A 19435-nucleotide genomic window follows, 5' to 3' on the forward strand; every position below is an offset into this window, starting at 1 on the left:
CGCTCTGAAGAAACTGCGGCTGCTGACTGCAAAGTATACTTGGCTATACTTAAATTTTACTTATGTAAAGCTGACTTGTTACGATAAATATAAAGAGTATCAAAAGAGTAAACAAAACTAAGCCAAGTACTTTACACCAGGGTTCCTCAAATCTTTCCCTGGAGGGCCAATCTGCTGCAGAGTTTAGCTCCAACCCTGATCAAACTCACCTACCTGTGATTTTAGCATGCTCAGGTGTGTTTGATTAGGGTTAGAGCTAAACTCCGCAGGAAAGTGGATCTTGTGGGCCAGATTTGAGGATCCCTGCTTTACTACTTACTTTTTATTAAGTATATCTTGATCAAAAGATTAAATATAAGTATAGGTCAAATATTGAGCCTGTCCCAGTACCCACACTTGTGTTTTTTTGTACTTGGCAACTTGTATGACGTATATCCTTTGTACATTTAATATTTTGCACTTTAAAATAAATTGTGGTGCTTCTAATTATGTAAAAAAGAAAAGAAAAGAGTTTTACAAAATGTACGTACTCATACAGTATCAATAATGTGCAACACGCTATGTTTTACACAAATTATTGTAACATAATGAACTTACTCAATATCTCGCAATTTCAGTGCATGTGAGTTCCTGAACATGATGAATGATGAGATACACTTAAGTCTGAAATACCATTCGGAAATGTGGATTTAATGTGCGTTTACAGCCATGTGCAGATACTCTCAAGTGGCCAAGACAACAAGTGTGGGAATTTGAACAGGACCATACTTGCACTTGTCTGTATACTTACTGAAGAATCTCTTACTTTATTATAAGTATACTAATAGCACATTTAAATAAACTTTTTTTGTAAGGGTAACTTATAAAAATAACACATTGCATGTCAGTGTGAGACTGACACCTAGTGGACATTTCAGTATGTGAGTTTACAGACATGCTTGTTTTGCACACGTCTCTCAAACACAGAACCAGGAAACTCAGTTGACAGAAACTGTCAATGATCTACTGTTGAGCTGTTGTTTGTGTGTCTGTATTGCTGTAGACAGTGAAATGGCTGAAGCCAGTGTTTTTTCAGTGGAGCAGTTCTTGTGTCCGGTGTGTCTGGATCTCCTGAAGGATCCAGTGACCATTCCCTGTGGACACAGTTACTGTATGAGCTGCATTACAGACTGCTGGGATCAAGAAGATCAGAAAAGAGTCTACAGCTGCCCTCAGTGCAGACAGACCTTCAGTCCAAGACCTGCTTTAGCTAAAAACACCATGCTGGCTGAAGTGGTGGAGAAACTGAAGAAGACCAAACTAACAGCTGCTGTTCCTGCTGGACCTGGAGACGTGGAGTGTGACATCTGTACTGGAAGAAAACACAAAGCTGTCAAGTCCTGTCTGGTGTGTCTGGAGTCTTACTGTCAAACTCATTTCGAACATCATGAGGAGTTTCACTCAGGAGAACAACACAAATTGATTGATGCCACTGGACGACTGCAGCAGATGATCTGCCATCAACATGATAAGCTTCTGGAGGTTTTCTGTCGTACTGACCAGCAATGTGTTTGTGTACTTTGTATTACGGATGAACATAAAAACCATGAGACTGTATCAACTGCAGAAGAGAGAAAAGAGAAAGAGGTATGAACTGAAACGACTCATTGATATATTAATGCTGACACTTCAAGTGTTTCTCCTCACTGCAGTATTCAGCTGTATCACGGTGCATCATGTGATCTACTCTCCCATTGGGAGTTACTACATGACGCCTCTGTGCATTTGAGCACAACATGGACTTTGCTCACATTTGTCACTTCACTCAAGGTTTCTACTATAACTGAACATGCATCATAGTTGCTGTTTTTGCTGCAAATTACACTCAGTTTGAATGTCCATTTCTGCTTCACATTAATTCATGGTTGCAGAATAATGATGAGTTGGGAGAGACGATCATTGATGACAGTATAATTATATATGCCTCCGTCATATGTGAGGACATCATGGAAACTAGATTCAAATAATGATCTTAAAACTCTGTCTTAATACTTAATAATCTTACTACTGTAAGTGTCAGTTTTACTGTTTTTTGTTTCTCCTCCAGAAACACTTGAAGGAGACTCAGAGTGAACTCCAGCAGAGAATCCAGCAGAGACAGAAAGATCTGGAGCAGCTGAGAGCGGCTGTGGCGTCTCATAAGGTGAGTTTGGAGAAGAAGAGAAGTTTGAGACTCAGTTTGACTCCTCTTTCAGTCCCACTGAAGCCGCTGTGGCTCTCAGGCTGTGAGGAAGCAGTAAGAGCTGATTGTGATGTGTGTCTAACAGCGCTCTGCACAGACAGCAGTGGAGGACAGTGAGAGGATCTTTACTGAGCTCATCCGCTTCATTGAGAGAAGCCGCTCTGAGGTGACACAGCGGATCAGAGATCAGGAAAAGACTGCAGTGAGTCGAGCTGAAGGACAAATGGAGCGACTGGAGCAGGAGATTGATGATCTGAAGAAGAGAAACACTGAGCTGGAGCAGCTTTCACACACAGACGATCACATCCATTTCCTCCAGGTAACAGTGATCTAGAAAAAAAGAAGAAAAAAAAACACACATAGTGGATTTTATTAAGATATGCTGTTACAGGTATTTACTGAGTATTTGATTATCAGTGATTATTTGAGCCACACAGTTTGTTTGAGGATACAATGAGCCAGCGGCGTGCACAGACCTCCGGAGGGGCAGGAGCGAAATGGCGTTATGAGGGCAAAATCACGGACCGGGGGGTGGTGGGGGGTTTTTGGTCCCACTCTGCAGAAATCACGGACCGGGGCTGGGACGTAGTGCAAGGGCACTTTAGCGTCGAACCTCAAAGGGGCAGGGGCTCGATGCAATGAGCATCATGTCTGATGATGTTGTAATCTTTATTGGTTTCACTCAATGTACACTGCAGGAATGAGGTGACCTAGTGACCTATCTGTATTGCATACCTATCGCAGACAGTGTAAAGAGACTCTTTGAGAGAAGCAGTCATTCAGCGGAAGTTAAAAGCAGCTTGTAAGTGTATTTATTTCTTGTCTCATTAGAGTTTAGCGCAGTTGTCGTTGCTAGAAAACGCTTGTTTTGTTTACTGTGTTGAGATGTGCTGAAGTTGTGTTTAAAGGGGAGAGAAGTGTGTCTAAAATGTGTGAATGAAAACCCTTGAGACCTCCATCATCAACATCGTCTTTATTGAATAAAACCACAACCAGAGTAAAACTGCTACATATAAATGGTGCTGTGACCTACTGGATCAACTGGATCAGCCGCAGCCGACCGCCAGAGTTGTGCTATGTGTTCATGATGTCTGGGTGCTGAACGTGGAGGCTGAGGAATTGGTTTCATCATTGCTCCAGTAGCTGTAACAGGAGAAGAGACTGTAAAGCAAAAAGACTGATACTGACGAACTGTTGGTTTCTCCTCATCATACCTGTTTGACATTCTCTGAGGTCAGTTCTCCTTTGTGTTTATTCTGTTATTGTTGTGAGATCATACTATGGCTGGGGTAAGGAAAGTCTCTGAAGTGATGAAACTGTACCTCGGGAGAGGTAGAGGGTTGTTGGGGGTGGAAGAGCCTGCCATTAGTAAACATATGGCGCTTTTCCACTGCATGGTACGGCACGGTACGGTTTAGTACAGCTCACTTTTGGGGGGTTTTCCACTGGGTACAGTACCTGGTACCTGGTACCTGGTACTTTTTTTAGTACCACCTTGGCCGAGGTTCCAAGCGAACCATACTGTTACCAAAACGTGACGTGTAAACTCGGCTGATCACTGATTGGCCGGAGAAAATCGTCACTGCCTGCGTCATTGAACTTGCGGCATGAGACACAACAGACCCGCTAGATTTAAATCAGCACAGCCAGCGAAGGATCGAACGCAACTGGTTTGAATGAGTGCACCTTTCTTTTAACTGTTTCGTTGTCTGTTGAGGAAGTACAGACCAGACGTTCCTCTCATTGATAGCCGAGGAGCGGATCCAGCGAGAGCTTGATGAAGCGATGCGGAATTAAAACGTTTTTCAGGAGTCACGGCAGTAGAGGCGGTGCAACTATAACGACACGTGAATAATCCCACCCACTCTAAAGCGGTACTAAACTACAGTGGAAACATGAACTGAGCCGAACTGAGCCATGCTGTGCCGTTCTGAACTGTGCTGAGCCGAGTCGTACCACACAGTGGAAAAACACCACTAGAGTTTATAGTCCCTAAACACACCATACACCAAAAAATCAATCTGCTGGTCCGACTGCCTCTACTCCTAGTAATGCTAATGATAATGTTGGACAGCAATTACTTGGTCTTATTTGTTAATTAGGCAGTCAGATAGGGGATTCCATCGTCACTCGGCTGTTGTCTAGTCAAACCCCAGTTGGCCCCTCCAGTTCAGTCCCATTCAATGCTGTTGTGCCTGAACCTTCCGACGCAGCCCAAAGTCTTACCAGCGTCGGCCTGATTGTCAAGAAACGATTTGTTGGCATTTTCATTTCATCTTGCCTATAAAATGCCTGATAAAGCAGCGTATATGAGCGCGGTGCTGCTTTGTGTACAGCCGTTACCGTCACCTTGTGATCAATGTGAATATCGACCCATGTTTTTATGCAGCAAACATAGAGTTGTAAATGTGAAAGAAGTTAATGTGCCTTCTAAAAATCTAAACAATTAAGACAGTAATATTTATGTTTTAAATTAATATAATAATGTTTGACTTGTCCATTTTAATAAAAATGGTTTAAAAGCTGAAATGCCATTTTATAAGATTTGTTTTTTGTGTGAAAACTTGTATCTAAACTGTAAACCATGTCATTGTTACCATAGACATTGTCCAGCCCCACTCATACAGTGTTCATTTTACTTGTGCAGCTCTTAAAAAGGTTAATAAATTGCCTTAAATTGATTTTTAAAAATTCTGCAGATACCCTGTACATAGTGAAATAAAATTCTTTCATTGATATTTGTGTATTGGAAATGTTTTTGATTGACATTTAGACTTATCTGATTTTTTATATTTAAAAAAAAGGTATTTTTTTATTTAAATTAATTTTCGGGCTACCAAAATCTGAAGAGTACCTGCGCGAAGGGCTACCAGGGATTTTGAAATTTTGCGAGCCCTGCTCCACAAAGCGGATTGCTCTAACACAGATCAAGTAGATGAGATACAGAGTCACCTGCCAGGCAGGGCCAAGATTATTGTTAAGGTCAGACTTAAGAGCAGCCCTAATGAAGCCATCTCCTCTGGGATCATCTATGATGTGTTAAGGCGTTACTTCAGTGAAAGTCCTGGATCATGTCAAGTCAAGACACCTTTATTTATATAGCCCTTTTAACAATACAGATTGTGTCAAAGCAACTTTACAATGTCAAAGTAGGAAAATAGTGTCAATAATGTAAAATGACAAGATTAAACACTCAATTTTCAGTTAAACCCCTTAGCATTCCAATATCCCTCCTGCGGTACAAATCCCATTCAAAAAGAGACCTTAGGAATGCTAAGGGGTTTTAAAGGCATTTCATTATTGAATTCAGTGATGTCATCGTCCAGCTCAGTTCAGTTTAAATAGTATCTGTGCAATCAAGTCAACGATATCGCTGGAAATTAAGTGTCCCCAACTAAGCAAGCCAGAGGCGACAGCGGCAAGGAACCAAAACTCCATCTGTGACAGAATGGAGAAAAAAACCTTGGGAGAAACCAGGCTCAGTCGGGGGGCCAGTTCTCCTCTGACCAGACGAAACCCGCAGTTCAATTCCAACTGCAGCAAAGTCAGATTGTGTAAAGGACTCATCTGGTTCCTGTGGTCTTGTCCCGATGGCTGTCACTGGGGATCTGTCTCTGGGGTTCATCTAGGTGTCCTGATCTCCGTTGACATTCAGGGCTGTAGAGGTCGTCTCTAGGTGCTGATCCACCATCTGATCTGGATACGGATTGTATCGGATGGCTACGGTGACCTCGGAATAAGAAAGAAACAGACTAATATTAGCGTAGATGCCATTCTTCTTACGATGTAAAAAAGTACATTGAGTGTTATGGGATTCAGGGCTTTGTAAGTAATTAACAAGATTTTAAAATATGTACAATGTATGGAGCCAGTGCAGTGTTGACAGAACCGGGCTAATGTGGTCATACTTCCTGCTTCTAGTAAGAACTTTAGCTGCTGCATTTTGAACCATCTGTAGTTTGTTTATTAAGAGTGCAGAACAACTTATCAAATAGCACACCTAGGTTCCTGACTGATGACGAAGAATTTACAGAGCAGCCATCAGGTGTTAGACAGTGTTCTAAGTTATTACATATGGGGGTTTTAGGTCCAATAATTAACACCTCTGTTTTTTTCAGAATTTAGCAGTAAGAAATTACTCGTCATCCAGCTTTTTATGTCGACTGTGCATTCCAGTAGTTTCTCAATTTGGTGTGTTTCACCAGGCCGCGAAGAAATATAGAACTGAGTATCATCAGCATTACAATGAAAGCTAACACCATGTTTCCTGATGATAAACACGGTGCTCATGTCTGCTCATGTCAACCTCTGGCTTACTTTTATGCGACACAACCCAAAGCAAATGAGTGCCCTGTCGACTACTGGGTTAGATTAAATGCAGATGCTGAGTTAGCAGAAAGTCATTTTCAGTAACAAGGCGAGATGAGATGAGAAATGTGAGTTCTGAAATTGCAATGATGTTCATCAGGAACTGTCCAGAACCAGGGTTCTCTAGTAGGGCTGCCCCCTAATAGTCGACTAATCATTAGTCGACCAGAAGAGGCTTGGTTGACCAAAATTGTATTAGTCGCTTAGTCGCAGAAAAAAAAAAATCCACAGGCGAAGTCACGCAGTTCGTGACAGACAGATCGTTAATGTCTAGTCTTTGGTAAAACAAGTCAAAACAATACATCAGGCTGGACATCTAAACGCTCGCCTATCATTCATCAACCTCAAATATGGCTTATCATCTGAAATATGTATTTTGCAACTTTACATGGCTGCTCAATCTAATGTTAACCTAGAGAAATGTGCGCTCTTCAGTGTCTGTGCAGAGTGTGGAAGCTGAACAGTAGCGCTCACTGCAGGACAGATGGAGGCGCCGGTACGTCACTTGCTCTTAAAATACTCCCTCATTTTTGGTCATACAGATCGGGAGTAATACATCTTTCAAATCTGTAAAGATTCTATGTTTATTTGTGTGCACTCACAATGAAAACAAATCGCACTTTTGTAAAATAATGAAAGTAAACAGGTTTTCGCTTTCTGCCGTCTCAGTCTGTGAGTGCGAAACTCTGTATATATCTTTGCCTTACAGGCATTAAAAATACATATATAGAGAGTGAAATGTCTACTTTCAAATGAACCAATTCAAATGGAAAACAAATATTCTCAGATTATATAATCCGTATGAAACAGGCGTGTCCATTACTGCGGAGACGATGAGTCAGTGTCGCTGAACAAATAAATAAATAAACAAAATAAAATAAAACAAATAAACCACTAGTTTATCAAATTATTAAAATGTTAATGCAGTCTTCTTACTGTTTTTCACTGACACATTCATAATCATTACTTCTGCCGGTGCGCTGTGGCAAGCTTTATGCATGTGCTTGAGCATTAAGCTACGTAGACAATTAAAGGCTCATAATAATGATTAGTCGACTAATGCTTAAAATTAACAACTACTAGTTGACCAGAAAATACTTAGTCGAGGGCAGCCCTTCTCTCTAGTGTGTTTAGGTGTAAACCTATCAGTAAATGGACAGTCACAGAAATCCAGGAAGCCATTGATGAGCACCAGAGGAATGTCCAGTCTAAGAAACTGCCTGTCACACATGAAGTTAACTCTGTCCAAGTCACTGCAGCTAAAGTATTATCTTACCCTCACACTGGCCCCGAGGGAGAGAGTTTGAATGTGGCTGCACCAGCTTATGTCCCTGAAAGTCCTTTGAAGGCTGCTGAACCGTGTCTTGAGTATGCTGGAAAGGATATTGGAGCGTACAAGTCAAACTGCTCCTGTTGCACAGCCAAGAGCAACTCCATGGCGCAGCATCTCTCCATGTAGAGTCTGTGGTGACAGGAATTAATCCACCCGTTCACATTGTATGAGAGAAAGGAGATGCTTGTCATGCCTGGAGATTGGACACCAACAGAAGCAATGTCACAAAGTTGTCAAACCTGCTGGACCACCTGCTTCCGATCCGTATGCTCAGGGAAACTGATGCACTCACATTTGGGAGGGGACTTTGTGAGTGTACAAGATCAACCAAGATCATCACCAAGTTGGAGAAATCAGATAGTCTGTTCTTTACATAAGTGTTATTAAATAATAAAGTCACAGTTCAAGCTTTACTAGATAGCGGATCCATGGCGTGCATGGCGTGCAAGACAAAATCCCTGATATTGTGGGCATTGCAAAACTGACCCAGGCTGTCACTCTGTTGTCCAAACAAGCAAACCTTGTGTGGGGCAAGCTTCCATTGAACGCTCCTGTTTTTTTATGGGTAGTACTATGATTGAGCCAGCCAAGGCACATACCCTCAAGAAAAGCATCATGTTGGCAAGAGATGTAGCCTCCATGTCTGGTGATGGATGGGTTCCAGTTAGGATCATAAATCCTCTTGATAAGCCCATAACACTGAAAAGGAACTCCAAAATAGCCAACATCTTACCTGTTGTGACGGTTGAGGACCTTGGCGCACATTCTGATCACAACACTAATGAGATGATGAGTGTAAAGAACCAGAGCACTGTTGGAGGCATCGTCAGTGATGGCTTCAGTTCAGGCTTCCATACCGCTGTGTTCCTCCAGCTCAGCATCAAAAGCTGAGGAGTGTGGTCTCAGAGATGGAGGAACAGGAGATTATATGTAAGTCTTGTAGTGAGTGGGCTTCACCACTTCTGCAAGTATGGAAGAATACAGGAGATCTTATGGTGTGTGTATGGACTACCGTTGGCTGAACACTCGAACTGTTAAGGATGCTCACCCCTTGCCTCATCAGGCCGACTGCTTAGCAGCTTTGGGAGGCAATGCTGTCTTCAGTGCAATGGACTTGACCTCCGGATTCATAACATCGTTGTGTCTGAGGAGGACAAGAAGTTCACTGCCTTTGCGACTCCCATGGGCATGTATAAATTCAATCATCTGCCACAAGGACTCTTTAACAGTCCAGCCAGCTTCATGCGACTCATGACCAACATCCTGGTGTATGCTCCCAATGAAGAGGAAGCCATCAAGTAGCTCAAGCTTGTTTACTAGGCTCAGGGTACATGGACTAAAGTTGGCCCCTAAGAAATGCCATTTTCTCAGGAGGAGCATGACATTTCTGGGCCACATTATTGACAAGACTGGAGTGGCGACGGATCCAGAAAAGGTCAAATCAGCTGTGTACAAAGCAGACCTTTGATGCCTGATGGAGTGACACCCTCGCAGAAAAAAAAAAAAAAATTTTTCTGGGAATGGTGATATATTATCAGAAGTTTATTCCGAACTGTTCCAGTGTTGCAAAGCCCTCGTTTAATCTAACAGCTGCACCAAAAGGGAAGAAAGTCTCTCTAAGTGGTGATGTAAATTTTAAGGAGCTGAACTCCGGTGGTTGGAAGCAAGAACATAGTGAAGCGTTCCAGAAGTTGAAGTCGGCCCTGCTAGAGTCTGATGTGCTGGCTCACCCTGATTTCAGCCAACCATTCATCTTATCTACAGATGCGTTCATGGATGGTTTGGGGGCCGTACTTTCGCAAGTACCAGAAGTTGAAACAAAGGCACGCCCCATCGACTTTGCCAGCAAAGCCCTCACCCGTGCACAAACCAAGTACCCTGCCCATCATCTGGAATTTCTGGCTTTGAAGTGGTCCGTCTGTGACAAGTTCAGTCACTGGCTGAAAGGACACAAGTCAAGTCAAGTCAAGTCACCTTTATTTATATAGCGCTTTTAACAATACAGATTGTGTCAAAGCACTTAACAGTATCAAATTGGAGGACAGAGTGTCAGTAATGTATAATGATAAAATTAAACACTCAATTTTCAGTTAAAGGCATTTCATTATTGAATTCAGAGATGTCATTGTCTAGCTCAGTTTAGTTTAAATAGTATGTGTGCAATCAAATCGGCGATATTCGCTAGAAATTAAGACACAACCTGTAAGGCATTAGTGTACTGTTCACTTACTTGTGCTGAAGTGTCAGTTATGATAGACTGATATGGTATGAAGCAATACATCAATATACAGTAGTTTGATACGAGCGCATCTGAAAAAATATCAAGGGAGGACACAGACTGAGCTGCTGCAGAGAAAGTGAATAATGCAATTTGTTCTCAACATGTGACAAGCTTTATATGAAGGTATTTAAAAAACTCATAAGATAGGGTAAACGTACCTATTAAGCTCACCAAAATCTACATTGAGACATTTTTAGTGCACAAGATAAACAGTAAAGTGTGTCCAGCTGAATTCAATTTCAGTTTTGTAGAGACGGGTATAAAACAAGGTTAGTATATCGTGGCAGTGGTCGCAGCAGCCCTAGTGTGAAGACCGAAGAGTGTAAAGACCATCGACTCCACCGTGCAGGGACACTGGCAAGGGACATAAATGTCACTTTTAATTCGTCCTCTTTTCCACACCTTGCTTTGCTTCACTTCTGGTTTAGTTTTTATGACCAACTCTTACTATGTTTTTCCATATCCCTCCTCTTACTACCACTCGCAAACCACACATCACACACTGTAGGCAGCGCAATCCTAACAACCTGCACACTTTGCCATTGTCTGCTAACACACTACTTTCATGTCAAGTCAAGTCACCTTTATTTATATAGCGCTTTTGTGTCAAAGCACTAAACCGTATCAAATTGGAGGATAGAGTGTCAGTAATGTATAATAAGATTATTATACAGATTATAAAGATTGTTTTCTAAAACATCATGGACGGAATGGTCCTGAGAGCACTGCACGAGCTCGCAGCGCCATCTGCAGGACAGTTAAACGTGTTCAAATGATTGAAAGCGCCAAAAGCGAGCAGAATCAACACTGAAACGTGTGACTTTTAATGAATGGCGGTGAGAATTTGAGATTGCTAGTGCTGTAATAAAATTCGCAACGGTTGTGATTTAATTATATACAGTAACAGGCTGTAGTCTGACACGCTACATGTCTGTTGTTACAGTACTGTTTTTAGTTTTGATTCCCTGTTAAGGCCATTGCACACCGAGTCCAAAATTTTTGCATGCGTTTTTCCGTTTTTTCATATTCGTCATCCTTTCCTATCAAAATGCATGCTACAGATGCGAAAATGCAGAAAATCGAACCTGATCCGAATTTTTTTTTTTATGAGGTAGGAAAGTTTCGGAGGCAGTGTGTGAACGTGATTGACACAACGTGAGGTCGTATTTATTTTTAACCTTGAAAATGTCGGACTCAGTGTGCAATGGCCTTTAGTGCTAGCCACGCTGCGTGCGCTTGGTTTGAGATGCTTTAATTTGCATTTGAGAACACAACATTCTTTATTAGAAACGTTTATAAATCTGTTGTTGTTTACAAAGAACAGTTTCAGTGTCACATGATCTTTCAGAAATCATTCTAATATGCTGATTTGCTGCTCAAAAAACATTTCTGATTATTATCAATGTTAAAAACAGTTTTGCTGCTTAATATTTTTGTGGAAACAATGATACCACTCAAACATTTGTATAAGATTTTTTTTTTTTTTTTTTAAAAGAGAAAAAAAATATATAATTGTATTCATCATGCATGAATGTGATAAAAAGTGAGTGAAGACATTTAAAATGATTTCTATTTAATAAATGCATTGACAAATTTAATTAATATATTTGATAAATGCAAATAAATGCTGTTCATTAAACTTTATATTTATCAAAAAGTCCTGAAAAATAACAAATACGAAGCAGCAAAATTGTTTTTAACATTGATAATAATCAGAAATGTTTCTTGAGGGTCAAATAAATTGTAATGATTTCTAAAAGATCATGTGACACTGAAAAGTAGTAATGGAGTAATGATGAAGAAAATTCTGTTTTGCATCACAGGAATAATGTTACATTTTATATTTCATTTTTCATTTTCTTTTCTTTTTTAATTTGTAGTAATATTTCACAATATTGCTGTTGTTGTTGTTGTTGTTTTTACTTTATTTTGATCAAATAAATTCAGCCTTGATGAGCAGAAGATACTTATTTCAAAACCATTAATAATGGTAATGTTTCCAAACTTTTGGCAGGTACTTTAATAATAATAACAATTCTGTATACTTTACTATAATATATTATATTATATTGTTATCATGATTATTAAATGCTGCTTTTTATTTTATTTTTTATAGGAAAATAGTATGCATTATTGCAATATAAGATATATCTTTTAATGTGCTAAAATATATATTTTGAATAATAAGTGCTGGGGGTGTGACTTGGGGCGTGGTCAGATTTTCCTTCTTTTTGTCTCTAGCTGATCACATGCCTGAATTTTGATTGCTTCCATTGTCCTTATTTGTATGCCACTTTGGATAAAAGCATCTGCTAAATGACTAAATGTAAATGTAATGAAACATGCTACTATATAATAGGGACTATTATCCATTATAACATCCACAATTTTATTTACTAAATTATTAATTATTAATATCATCGTCTTAAATATGTTTAAACGTCTCCTCTTAATGATGAATCACGAGAGAGTAAATCTTTCATATATCATTATTTATTTCATTTTAAGCGGGTAGCTTAACATGTTTCATTAGTAAAAATGTGTTTTTTTTAATTTTTTTTTTTTTTTTTATTGTCATCCATGTCATGTTTGCTTAAACTTCAAAAGTTGACTGTGGAAACTATTAATCAATATGTATATTGGTAGGATACAGCATCTTTGTATTTACAGTTATGTTCTTCTTAGATTTATTTCTTGTTTATCCATTTTTATTCCTGCAGAGTCTTCTTCAGTCTCACTCAGCTCCTCCTGAATCTACAGAAAACATCTCTGTCAGTTTCCTCTTTTCTATTGATGGTGTGAGAGAATTTGTCTCTCAGCTGAGACAGAAACTGGAGGATTTCTGCAAGGAGGAGATGAAAAAGATATCTGGTAAAATATTACATTTTCATCTGCTCTTTTTAATGAGAAAAACATAATCTAATATTATATAATAAATCTTAGAGAATGCTAGAATTGTCTAAGGAATAGAGATGCACCGATTGACCAGCCAGGGGCCGATTTTCCACATGATCGTCCAAGACTGGTCAGTCAATTCACCTTTATTTATATAGCGCTTTTAACAATACAGATTGTGTCAAAGCACTTAACAGTATCAAATTGGAGGACAGAGTGTCAGTAATGTATAATGATAAGATTAAACACTCAATTTTCAGTTAAAGGCATTTCATTATTGAATTCAGAGATGTCATTGTCTAGCTCAGTTTAGTTTAAATAGTATCTGTGCAATCAAATCAGCGATAATCGCTAGAAATTAAGTGTCCCCAACTGAGCAAGCCAGAGGCGACAGCGGCAAGGAACCAAAACTCCCTCTGTGACAGAATGGAAAAAAAAACCTTGGGAGAAACCAGGCTCAGTCGGGGGGCCAGTTCTCCTTTGACCAGACAAAACCTGCAGTTCAAACGTTTATATTTCTCTTTTAATTTTATTGCAAGTTCTAACAATAGTAGTATTATGTAGTTAGGTATTTTATTATATTTTTAGTTATTTTGTTATATTTATTAGTTTTATTGTATTTTAATCGAGGTTTTCGCTGGGGATATGTCTCTGGGGGTCATCTGGGGGTCATCTGGGTGTCCTGGTCGCCGCTGACGATCAGGGCTGTAGACATCATCTCTTGGTGCTGATCCACCATCTGATCGGATATGGACTGAGAAACAGAATAGGAAAGAAACAGACAAATATTAGCATAGATGCCATTCTACTTACGATGTAACGAGTACATCGTGTGTTATGGGGAGTGTTCCCGGTTCCGGTTGATCTAATTAATGCAGCCTAACAATTCTTTAACGGATTTGAATAATAGAAGCGTATTAGTGTGTTATGTGTACGCCAGGATAAAGAGATGGGTCTTTAATCTAGATTTAAACTGACAGAGTGTGTCTGCCTCCCGAACAGTGTTAGGTAGATTGTTCCAGAGTTTGGGTGCTAAATAGGAAAAGGATCTGCCGCCCGCAGTCGATTTTGATATTCTAGGTATTATCAAACGGCCAGAGTTTTGAGAACGCAGCGGACGTGGAGGACTATAATGCGATAAGAGCTCGCTCAAGTACTGAGGAGCTAAACCATTCAGGGCTTTATAAGTAATTAACAAGATTTTAAAATCTATCCGATGTTTGATAGGGTGCCAGTGCAGTGTTGACAGAACCGGGCTAATATGGTCATACTTCCTGGTTCTAGTAAGGACTCTAGCTGCTGCATTTTGGACCAACTGTAGTTTGTTGATCAAGCGTGCAGAACAGCCACCCAATAAAGCATTACAATAGTCTAACCTTGAGGTCATAAACCAACGTGATCTCACAGAATTCCGTGTAATGTTCACGGACTTAATTAACCCCCGAATCTGTGGTGGCATCACGGAATCGCCGAAAATTCCGTGATGGGCTCACAGAAAAAATTCCGTGATGGGCTCACAGAAAAAATTCCGTGATGGGCTCACAGAAGTGATACCAATGTAAGTCAGTGACAGGCGTCAGCCGTGCTCCACGCACGGAAACCCTTAGCATCAATATGCCGACGCGATACTGGGACATTTATCGTCATTATTGTTCAGAACTGGGTAGGTTTAGGGTAGGGGTGGGGTCAGGTACTCCAGTGAAAGTATAACTGCATCGGAGTCACTCTTTTTACGTTGAACCAGTGAATCCGTGCATGGACCACGGCTGATGCCTTCTGTGAGCCGGCGAATCGGCGATTCCGTGATGCCACCACAGATACGGAGGTTAATTAAGTCCATGAACATTACACGGAATTCTGTGAGATCAGGTTGCATAAACGCATTAACTAACATTTCTGCATTTGACGTTGAGAGCATAGGTCACAATTTAGATATGTTTTTGAGATGAAAAAAACGCAGTTTTACAGATGCTAGAAACATGGCTTTCAAATGAAAGATTGCTATCGAATAGCACACCTAGGTTCCTGACTGATGAAGAAGAATTGACAGAGCAGCCATCAAGTGTTAGATAATGTTCTAGGTTATTACATGTGGGGTTTTTAGGTCCGATAATTAACACCTCTGTTTTTTCAGAATTTAGCAGTAAAAAATTACTCGTCATCCAGTTTTTTATATCGACTATGCATTCCGTTAGTTTCTCAATTTGGTGTGTTTCACTGGGCCGCGAAGAAATATAGAGCTGAGTATCATCAGTATAACAGTGAAACCTAACACCATGTCTCCTGATAATATCTCCCAAGGGTAACATGTAGAGCGTGAAAAGTAACAGCCCTAGTACTGAGCCTTGAGGTACTCCATACTGCACTTGTGATCGATATGATACCTCTTCATTCACTGCTACGAACTGATGGCGGTCAGATAAGTATGATTTGAACCATGCTAAGGCGCTTCCACTAATGCCAACAAAGTTTTGTAGTCTATTCAAAAGAATGTTGTGGTCGATAGTGTAGAACGCAGCGCTAAGATCCAGTAGAACTAATAAAGAGATACAACCACGATCAGATGATAGAAGCAGGTCATTTGTAACTCTAATGAGAGCAGTCTCAGTACTATGATACGATCTAAATCCTGACTGGAATTCCTCACAGATATAATTTTTCTCTAGGAAGGAATATAATTGTGAGGATACTACCTTTTCTAGTATCTTTGACAGAAAAGGGAGATTTGAGATCGGTCTGTAATTAACTAGATCTTTGGGGTCAAGTTGTGGTTTTTTAATGAGAGGCAATAATAACAGCCAATTTGAAGGTTTTGGGGACATATCCTAATGACAATGATGAATTAATAATAGCCAAGAGAGGATCTATGACTTCTGGAAGCAGCTCTTTTAGTAGTTTAGATGGAATCGAGTCTAACATACATGTTGTTGGTTTAGATGATTTAACAAGTTTATACAATTCTTCCTCTCCTACAGTAGAGAATGAATGGAATTGTTCCTCAGGGGATCTATAGTGCGCTATCTGATGCGATACTGTAGCTGACGGCTGCAAGGATACAATTTTATCTCTGATGGTATCGATCTTGGAAGTGAAGTAGTTCATAAAGTCATTACTGCTATGCTCTTGGGGAATGCCAACACCTGTTGATGCTTTATTTTTTGTTAATTTAGTCACTGTATTGAATAAATACCGAGGGTTATGTTTGTTTTCTTCTAGAAGAGACGAAAAGTAATCAGATCTAGCAGTTTTTAATGCTTTTCTGTAGGATAGGGTACTTTCCCGCCAAGCTAAACGAAATACCTCTAATTTAGTTTTCCTCCAGCTGTGCTCCATTTTCCGGGCTGCTCTCTTTAGGGCGCGAGTGTGCTCATTATACCACGGTGTTGGACTCTTATCCTTAATCTTCCTTAAGCGTAAAGGAGCAACCGCATCTAAAGTGCTAGAAAAGAGAGAGTCCATAGTTCCTGTTACATCATCAAGTTGTTCTGAGCTATTGGATATGCTGAGGAACTGAGATAAGTCAGGAAGATTATTTATAAAGCAGTCTTTTGTGGTAGAGGTAATAGTTCTACCATATTTGTAACAAGAAGTTGGCTTTACAGCTTTAGCTATATGGAATATACAGGAGACTAGATAATGATCTGAGATATCATTGCTCTGCTGCAAAATTTCAACGCCACTGACATCAATTCCATGTGACAGTATTAAATCTAGAGTATGATTTCGACAATGAGTAGGTCCTGACACATGTTGTTTAACACCAATAGAGTTTAGAATGTCTATAAATGCTGATCCCAACGAATCTTTTTCATTATCAACATGGATATTAAAATCACCAACGATTAGGACTTTATCTGCAGTCAGCACTAACTCCGATAGAAGATCAGAAAATTCTTTAATAAAGTCTGTATGGTGCCCTGGTGGCCTGTATACAGTAGCCAGTACAAACATCACAGGGATTTATCATTAACACTTGTTTCTTTGGATAACGTTATATGAAGCACCATTACTTGAGCAATTATACTTGAAACCCGACCTCTGAGAGATACTGAAAATATTGCTATAAATTGTAGCAACACCTCCCCCTTTACCTTTTGGACGCGGTTCATGTTTGTAACAGTAATCTTGTGGTGTAGACTCATTTAAAGTAATGTAATCATCTTGTTTTAGCCAGGTTTCTGTCAGACAAAGCACATCTAGTTTATGGTCAGTGAACATATCATTTACAAAAAGTGCTTTTGAAGAAAGGGATCTAATATTCAATAAGCCAAGCTTTATCATGTCTTTATTTGTATTATATCGTTTTTTTATTTGTTGAACATCAATTAAATTGTTACTATTACTTTGGTTTGGATGTTTTCTGTATTTTCTAGTTCGGGGAACAGACATAGTCTCTATAGTGTGATATCTAGGTGAAAAAGTTTCTATGTGCTGAGAGTTAACTGACTTCTGTGACGTGAGGCGGCTAGCAGACGATCGGTTTAGCCAGTCTGTCTGCTTCCTGACCTGGGCTCCAGTTAGTCAAGTACAAACTCTAAGACAATGTGCCATATTTCTAGAGAGAAGAGCGGCACCACCCCAGGAGGGATGAACACCATCTCTTTTCAACAGGTCAGGTCTGCCCCAAAAATTCTTCCAATTGTCTATGAAGCCTATATTATTTTGCGGGCACCACTTAGACATCCAGCCATTAAGTGATGACAGTCTGCTATGAATCTCATCGCCACGGTAAGCAGGGAGCGGACCAGAGCATATTACAGTGTCTGACATCGTACTTGCAAGTTCACACACCTCTTTAACATTATTTTTAGTGATCTCCGACTGGCGAAGTCGAACATCATTAGCGCCGACGTGGATAACAATCTTACTGAATTTAGGTTTAGCATTAGTCAGCACTTTTAAATTTGCCAAGATGTCAGGCGCTCTGGCTCCTGGTAAACAATGGACTATGGTGGCTGGTGTCTCTATTTTCACATTCCGTACAATAGAATCGCCAATAATTAGAGCACTTTCATCAGGTTTCTCAGTGGGTGCTTCACTGAGTGGGGAGAACCTGTTTGATGTTTTGATCGGAACGGAAGAGCGATGTTTTGACCCACGACTATGCCGCCTCACAGTCACCCAGTTGCCCTGCTGCACGGGCTCAACCGAAACCGAACAATGTACAGGACTCCCTGAGCTAGTCGCATCCAAAGCAGTATCTACAGCCCTCACATTCTTACTATCCTCAACTAAAGTTTGGATGCGTGTCTCTAGTTCTAAAACCTTCTCTGTCAGCCTAACTATTTCCCTGCATTTATCACATGTGAATCCCTCGCTGCTGACAGAGACAGATAAACTATACATGTGGCAAACAGTGCAAACAACAATAGCAGGAGAAGAAGCCATTACTCACCGTGATTGATGAATGATACCAACTTAACTTACCACTGTTGTTTGATGAGCTCGTGAAAAACGGAGGGAGGAAAAAAAAAAAATAATAATAATAATAGGCGCGAAATGCAAATGGAACCGCGAGTGACAAGCTAACTGGCTAACAAGCTGCACTCGCGGTTTTAAAAGCGGACTATCAAATTAGTTAGATTAGTTTGAAGGATAGCACCAGAAATATGGTGGGAATTAAGTTATATATTATCACTTTAGACAAAAAGGGCGTGAAAGTAAGGTAGAGATTCAATAAAAAGCGAAGGTACACGGAGCTACAATCACAAACCTCTCAGCAGCGCAACAGACTGAAGCAATCGATCTCGGTCAGCCTGCCGATTCTGAGCCAGTCCGTTTTGACGTCACACTTACGCTCACACCATGTCTTGTAGGCGTGCAAAGACTCAAAGTTCACAATTTGTAATACAGGTAGGGCCAAAGTAAACTGTGGGGGAACCACAGGGCTCGATTCATGCTTGTTTACGATTTTTTTAAAGGGGCAAGTAAGAGAGAATTTTACTTGCCCGACCAGACAAGAAGCCTGATTAAAATGTCAATAACAAAAATAACTAGGAAAGCACTGTAGCTTGGCCACCAATTTTTTTTTTGCGTGAGAATGATTGTGTTTCCCTTTCTAGGGAACTCGTGCTGCGTCCCCTAGGGGGCACATTGGGGATTGCTGCCTTACGTGGGCAAAGTTGCCGCTCATTCAAAGTACTGTTGCCGTGGCACAGTTTATCTCAGCTCCCGGTGATAGCTTTGATCTTTAAACAGGTTGTCAGATGTTTTTTTCCCTACTCATCTTTTTTGACTGTTTTTCACTATTTTTGCATTTGGCTAGGGTCAGTGTCACTACTGGTAGCATGAGGCGATACCTGGACCCTACAGAGGTTGCACTGGCAGTCCACCTCCT

At 40.3% G+C, this 19435-nt stretch overlaps 1 protein-coding gene across 1 annotated transcript in view; it reads left to right on the plus strand.

The window, feature by feature from the left end:
• The first annotated feature begins 934 nt into the window (after positions 1-934).
• LOC131525604 (tripartite motif-containing protein 16-like) overlaps positions 935-19435 on the plus strand; it is a 47530-nt gene continuing 29029 nt past the window's right edge. The window contains exons 1-4 of the mRNA XM_058753434.1: positions 935-1626; positions 2087-2182; positions 2307-2540; positions 12924-13074. Coding sequence (XP_058609417.1) covers positions 1051-1626; positions 2087-2182; positions 2307-2540; positions 12924-13074 — 1057 coding nt within the window. The 5' untranslated portion in view covers positions 935-1050. The remainder of the gene's footprint in view (positions 1627-2086; positions 2183-2306; positions 2541-12923; positions 13075-19435) is intronic.

This window comes from Onychostoma macrolepis, chromosome 19 (assembly GCF_012432095.1).
Source record: "Onychostoma macrolepis isolate SWU-2019 chromosome 19, ASM1243209v1, whole genome shotgun sequence".
In the NCBI taxonomy this organism is placed as follows: domain Eukaryota; kingdom Metazoa; phylum Chordata; class Actinopteri; order Cypriniformes; family Cyprinidae; genus Onychostoma; species Onychostoma macrolepis.